General features: G+C 43.0%; 1 protein-coding gene across 1 annotated transcript; it reads right to left on the bottom strand.

Moving 5' to 3' along the window:
- Positions 1-1852: 1852 nt before the first annotated feature.
- grk1a (G protein-coupled receptor kinase 1 a) lies at positions 1853-7167 on the bottom strand. The gene is given in 13 exon segments (XM_061670188.1): positions 1853-2145; positions 2296-2497; positions 2694-2818; positions 2883-2966; positions 3108-3196; positions 3198-3243; positions 3246-3256; positions 3508-3635; positions 6400-6807; positions 6810-6841; positions 6844-6889; positions 7032-7083; positions 7085-7167. Coding segments are annotated over 13 exon segments (1599 nt in total).
- Between the last annotated feature and the right edge of the window lie 103 nt (positions 7168-7270).

Below are 7270 nucleotides of genomic sequence, written 5' to 3' on the forward strand. Positions count from 1 at the left end.
CTCAAACTGGCACATGAAAATAACACACTCTAGTCAAGAAGCAAGAGCATGAAAACAAAGGCAAATAAATAGAAAACTAATAGGTGTTTGGGGCGGCACGGTGGATGACTGGCTAGCACATCTGCCTCACAGTTTTGAGGACCGGGGTTAAATTCCCGGCCCCGCCTGTGTGGAGTTTGCATGTTCTCCCCGTGCCTGCGTGGGGTTTCTCCGGTTTCTTCCCACATCTCAAAAACATGCATGGTAGGTTACCGTAATTTCTCGTGTATAATGCGCATTTTCCCCCCCAAAAAATTGTCAAGTCAATAGTGCACATATGTATAAGGGAAAATGGAAAAATCTTTCACATTTTATAAATGTCGGCACGTTGGGCGACTGGTTAGAGCGTCTGCCTCACAGTTTTGAGGACCGGGGTTAAATTCCCGGCCCCGCCTGTGTGGAGTTTGCATGTTCTCCCCGTGCCTGCGTGGGGTTTCTCCGGGTACTCCGGTTTCCTCCCACATCCCAAAAAACATGCATGTTAGGTTAATTGAATACTCTAAATTGCCCATAGGTGTGAATGTGAGTGCAAATGGTTGTTTGTTTCTATGTCCCCTGCGGTTGGCTGGCGGCCAGTTCAGGGTGTACCCCGCCTCTCGCCTGAAGATTGCTGGGATAGGCTCCATCACGCCTGCGATTGTCGTGAGGATAAGCGGTAAGGAAAATGGATGGATGAATAGGTGTTTGGATTTACATAACGTCTTTCAATGGACGCAAGGACGCTTAAATGTATTTTTAGATGATTGTTCTTTTATTTTAAAAAGTATTGTACAATGTTTTCTGCATACTCACACGTTAACCTATTTGCAGATTTGGGGGGGAACCTATCGTCTGTTATACACTGCAAAACAAAGTTATTTGCGGTTTTGTGGGCAGAGCAAAGCTTTGTCTCATGTAATTATTACTTTGGTACCAAGGAACTCTGATGAAGGGAGTTGAGGAGCTTGATGTTGTGCACAGGTGTCAAACTCAAGGCCTGGGGGCTAGATCAGTTCAGCCACATCATTGTGGCCCATTAAAGCAAATCACCTGTATTTACATCATGTTTCTTGCTAAATGGATGTTTTAATTTTGGCAGAAAATCTGCACCAAAATGTGCAGAACAACTTGTAACAATTATTACAAGTATGTTTTTTTCACCAAATCCCTCAACTTAAAATTGAATAGTTTCATTCTTGAATATTTTGTTATTTTCCTTGACTTCTGATTTATTATATCCATCCATTCTCAACACCACTTATCCTGTTTAGGGACGCTGGAGCCTATCCCAGCCAACTTTGGGCGAAAGGCGGACTACACCCTGAACTGGTCGCCAGTCAGTCACAGAGCACATATAGACACGGACAACCATTCGCACTCACATTCACACCGTCACTTAGTGGGAACTGAACCCACGCTGCCCGCACCAAAGTCAGGCGAGTGTACCACTACACAATCAGTGACTCAAATTATATCCATCTATAATTCATTCGGCTCTCATTATGATGCAGTACAGCTCGACACCACTGCACACGACAACAAAAACAAAATATTGTTAAATGAATTCATCTCTGTCAGTGTCAATCAAAATTGTGCTATATTACCTTTGCCCATGGTACATTTTAGAAGATGAGCAATATATTAGTGGGAAAATGAAGGAACATAACAACAAAAAAGTCTTTTTTTTCATTTCATCTAATTCATTTTGTAAAATGTACAAAGGAATTGGAAAACAAAGAGATCCTTAGTTTTGCATGTTGAAGAACATACATCTATCCACAAGTTTAGCATGGAAAGTACGAGGTAAACACACAGTTCAATTGAGAGCATTCCCTCATGACACCGAGCAGGTGGAGAAGCGGACCGGTTGTTCGAGGATAGACTCACGTCGCAGGTCATTCGGTAAGGTGCCAGCGGGGCCCCACACAGTCAGCTCCCCATAAATTCCCATCATGATCATCTCCTCTTGCCACGGGATGGACATGTTCCCAGATGCAAACTCGTCAAAAAAATCTGTGTCTTTGTCTTCCAGGTGGACGCCTTTAACTGTAAAAAAGGCCCCAATGTCATCAATGTTCTTGGCGTAAACCGTCTTGGAGTCTGGCACAAAAGGCGGCAGAAGAATTCCTGATGAGAATATAAGAGAAAGTTTAGCAGGTTAAAGGTTAGCTGAAAGTTCAACATACCAGAAGTCTGAAATGACAACATGTATGACCTCTGCAAGCAACATGGGGAACATGTTGGGTTCCACATGGTTTGAAATTGTGTCTTACACACCTGCATTGAGTTTTCTCCAGTTAATGTCGCCAAAGAAAGGGTGTGCCCTGATCTCATCACATGACCTGTTCTTGAAGCAGAGCCTCTTGTCCACCTCTTTGAAGAGCAGACCCTCGCAGATGGACCTGGCCTTCTCACTGAAGCTCTCCGGGTAGACGACGGGATCATTCAAAACACGCATCTTCACCACCTTGTTTTCCACCTGGGAAGAGCACAGGTCTCACAGGTTTACCTTTAAACACATTTGGCAAGACGTCAGCATTCCAACCCTTTCTTCTCAATATTTAAAAAACAAGAAACATTCATTATAGAAATAATCACTAACATATATCCATAGACTCTGACAGTATTTCTACAACTCTATGCAAGGGTCAATGTGCTTTTATAAATGCATTCACCTTCTCTCCTCTGCTCCTAAAAGGCCCTTTAGCAGCCAAAATTTCAAATAGAGTGAAGCTCAGAGCAAAGTAATCCACCGTTTAGTCATATTCTTCTCCTTTGAGCAGCTCTGGTGCCATGAAACCTGCAGGTGGAGAAACATACAAACAAACAGATAGATACAGTCAAGTGGATTTGCTCAACCATACCTGGAGTGCCAGCATAACCTTTTATCTTGAACTGCTCGTCAGCCAGCTCCACAGCCAGACCGAGGTCCGAGATACGGACATTACCTTCAAGAACAAATACTGTACGTGTTTAGACGCTGTGTACATCACAGACATCAATAGTGACCTGATAAATTCCATCGACTATTGTATGCAGTCCAAGTCCAGTTTGTATATACGGTACAGTCTGTGAAAGCTGCAGCTGACCTTGATTGTCCAGGAGCAAATTCTCTGGTTTGAGGTGTCTGTAGATGATACTCTTCTGGTGGAGATGCTCGATGCCCTGGATGATCTGCGTAGCAGGCCCGTGGCTCATTAAACCCTGGATTGTTCTCGTCCACATATATATGTGATACCTAGAGAAACATGGGAAACATTTGAGTCACCTTGGGGAGTGTCTAATTATTTCATTTACTTTCCAAACAAGCCGCTGTAAGAAAACCTGAACCCAAAACTTACTTCAAGCAGATACTCAAGCTAGCACAACATTTTAAACTGTGCGAAATATAGCAGCTGACTCTGATGAACATTTAAAGTCAGCTTCTGGGCACTCTCTGAACTTCTCTATTTTATTAGAAGTGTGCAAAAGTGGCAACAGGCATCTGACCTCAAGTCTCCTCCATTCATGGTGGTCATAACCAGACACAGCTCTGTTTTGGACTGCAAGGCATAGGCCAAGGAGACAATGAACCTGCTGTGAACTCGTGCCAGGATCCGCTTCTCCACCATCGCCCCCTGCAACATTCAAAAATCAAGAGTCAAGATCCAGCTGGTACAGTTTCAGCTCCATTTCCTGTTCAGAGTTCGGTGCTGACTAAACTAATCTAGGGTTTAGTGATAAACCCTGGATTGGTCACCAGTCAGTCACTAGGCACACAGACAGACAACCATCCACACATAGTCACTGAGCAGGAAATGAGGGTGTTCCTTGTGACAGGCCTCCTATTGTTTTGGAGTTTTCCATAGTTTTAGAAATATTTGAAATAATCAGATTAAGGAAATCTTATTCTGACAACAAAATTTATCTTGAAGATAAAGTGTACAGTTGGTAAAATGTTTACCTCCTTGCTTATATTTCATCCATGCATCCATCCATTTACTTCTGCTTACCTGAGGTCCAGTGGCGGGGGCAGCAGCTTAAGCAGGAAAGCCCAGAATTCCCTCTCTCAGCCACTTCGTCCAGCTCTTCTGGCGGGATCCCGAGTCGACCCCAGGCCAGCCAAGAGATGTACAAGTAGTCTCTCCAGCGTGTCCTGGGTCATCCCCTGGGCCTCCTCCCGATGGGACGTGTCCAGAACACCTCACGAGGGAGGGGTCCAGGAGGCATCTTAACCAGATGCCCGAGCCACCACATCTGGCCCCTCTCGATGCAGGGTAGCAGCTGCTCGACTCTGAGCCCCTCCCGGATGACTGAGCTTCTCACCCTACGTCTGAGAGACTGCACAACCTGCAGAGGAAACTCATTTTGTTCGCTTGTATCCGCAGTCTTGTTATTTAAGCCACGACCCACAGCTCGTGTCCATAGGGGAGGGTAGGAATGTAGATGGACCCGTAAATTGAACGCTTTGCCTTTTGGCTCAGCACCGCTCTGCCTGTCGATCTCCCCCGCCATTCTTCCCTCGCCCCTGAACAAAACCCCAAGAACTCCTCCACTTGGGGCAGAATCTCATCCCTAATCTGGAGAGGGCACACCACACTTTTTCGACTGAGGATCATGGTCTCAGATTTGAAGGTGCTGATTTTCATCGCAGCCGCTTCACACTCAGCTGCGAACTGCTCCAGCGAGAGTTGAAGATCACAGCTTGATGGAGCCATCAGAACCACATTACCTGCAAAAAGCAGATACGTAATACTGATGTCGCCAAACCGGACCCCTTGAACTCTTCTGTCCGTGAAAGTAATAGAACATAATCAGTGACAAAGGGCAGCTTTGGCTGAGTCCAACTCTCACTGAAAACGGATTCGACTTACTAACAGCAATGCGGACCAAACTCTGACACTGATCATACAGGGACCGAACAGCCCTTATCAAGGGATCCGGTACCCCATACTCCCGGAGTACCCTCCACAGAAATCCCTGAGGTACCTTCTCAAAGTCCATAAAAACGCATGTAGACTGGTTGTGCGAACTCCCATGCACCCTCGAGGACCTTGCTGAGGGTGTAGAGCTACTCCACTGTTCCACGGCCAGGACAAAAACCACCTTATTTTCCAACAACCACAAAGCATTAAAACCACAGAAAAGCTCTCTCTCACAAATACAGAAACACACACAACACACAGTATACAGTATATACAATGTTAATCATGTGACTTCATTTTAATATAGTAGTTAAAGTAATTCTTTTGTTTCTTCCCACCTTAGAAAAATAAGTGTAGCATTGCCATATCTTCAGCATATACTTTGCATTTTTGGAATTCATTATAATATACACAAATTAAAAAGCCCTTTCCAGAAAACATGTACCGAAATGTAATGCGCATGTACTCGTATATAATGCGCACCCCCAAAGTTGACCTCAAAATTCTGGAAAACCCTTCTACCTATGTATACTGCATTTTTACAATGCATGATTTTGCTTCCACCTATATGATCAAAACATGAAGTATTATCTGTATTGTTACTTTTTATTTATTTTTTATTTTTTTTACAAATAATTGTTCTGAAGTTAAGACCTTTATTGAACACGTAATACTTTTAATTTACTTGCTCTTATTTTGGAATTTACAGCCCTACTTTTATTTAGTAAATTAGAAAACACACAGTTGTGTTCATATGTTTGATTATCCAGGAAGAATTTGTAAGATGGGTACAATTCTTTAAAGAAAACATGAAGGACCCGGCGAAACGCGTTTAATTTTATTTTAATGGGGTTCAAATTAAACGGTCAATCATTTCAGAAAAGCATTATCATTAAACAAAAAATAACCATTCAGAAATTAATGATAGTTGTTGTTCAGTCATCAGTTATACTAAAAAAAAATAATAATTTTACAAATTCTGCCAGCGTATGTAAACTTAATGAGCACAACTGTAAAGATATGCAGTCATACGTACCCCAGTCATATTGGAATGAAAGTACAGGCTACACCTTTTTAAAACCACTAGATTGCGGCATACATTTATAAAATGTGAGGTTTTTTCCAATTGCTCCTATACCTACGTATAATACGCACTATTGATTTTTGACAATTTTTTGGGGGAAAAAAATGGGCATTATACACGAGAAATTACGGTACATGCTTGACAGTACAATTTATTATTATACATGATATAGTCATTCTGACAATCATGACAGTATAATTTATTATTATACATGATAGTCATTCTGACAACCAGCGACCCAATAAAAACTGACCTGGGAAAAAATTAGGGTGTGATAAGTGTGATACTCTTAACGCTGGTTTAGAGTATCACACAAACACGACTAGACCAGAGGATTAGGAATGATTACATTACATGGGATTTTTCAATGGAATGTTGTTTTCGTAAGTGTACCTCATAGCCTTTTCTCTTCCTCAGCCTCTTCTTGTTGAGCTTTTTACAGGCGTACAATTTTCCTGTGCCCTTCATCTGACAGGCAGACACCTCCCCGAAACCCCCTTTACCCAGCACACGGAAATGTAAAAACCAGTCTTCTCCTATTGGCTGCACCTCCAGCCACTTCCATTGCAGAAACCTCTTCAGATACATGCTCTCCAGGAAGAAAGTGTATGGTACCTCTTTGAGAAAGTCCTTAACACTATCCAAAGTCTCACTGAAGAGGTCATCCCCAGCTTCCTGGTGTTTGTCTTTGACCTTTGTGATGCCATTTTCTGGCAGGAAGGCGCAGAAATACTTGACACCAGGCTCCATGTTCCGCAACAAAATCTTGTTTGCTTTCTTCACTCTGTCCTCATCCTCTGCCTCATGTTGTACTCCTCAATATCCTTCAGCAGCAAGGACCCTTGTACTCATTATGGGAGTGTAGGAACTCCTGAAAAATTAGAATTAGAATAATCTTTTATTGTCATGAACATGCATGCATGTACACGAAATTTGTTCTCTGCATTTAACCCATCACAGTGAACACATACACGTTAGTGGAACACACTACAGCAGGGGCCAGCTGAAGCGGCCGGGGAAATAAATTTTCTGATGGGCTGGTCTACGCAGACCCTCTGGAAGCCTAAATCTAAAGTCAGGGTCAGTGGTGCCGTCAAAACTCCCGCGGGCGGAAATGTAGGCCGAGTTGGCCACCACTGTTGTCAGGCCACCAATATCCATGTTGATGACAGTAGAGAAGTAGACAAGAGGTTGTTTCAGCAGAAGCTACAAAAAAAATTAAAAATCTGTCGTAGATGTGAGAAAATGATGAAAAATGGGGTTT

The sequence above is a fragment of the Phycodurus eques genome, chromosome 2, assembly GCF_024500275.1.
Source record: "Phycodurus eques isolate BA_2022a chromosome 2, UOR_Pequ_1.1, whole genome shotgun sequence".
NCBI classification, from domain to species: domain Eukaryota; kingdom Metazoa; phylum Chordata; class Actinopteri; order Syngnathiformes; family Syngnathidae; genus Phycodurus; species Phycodurus eques.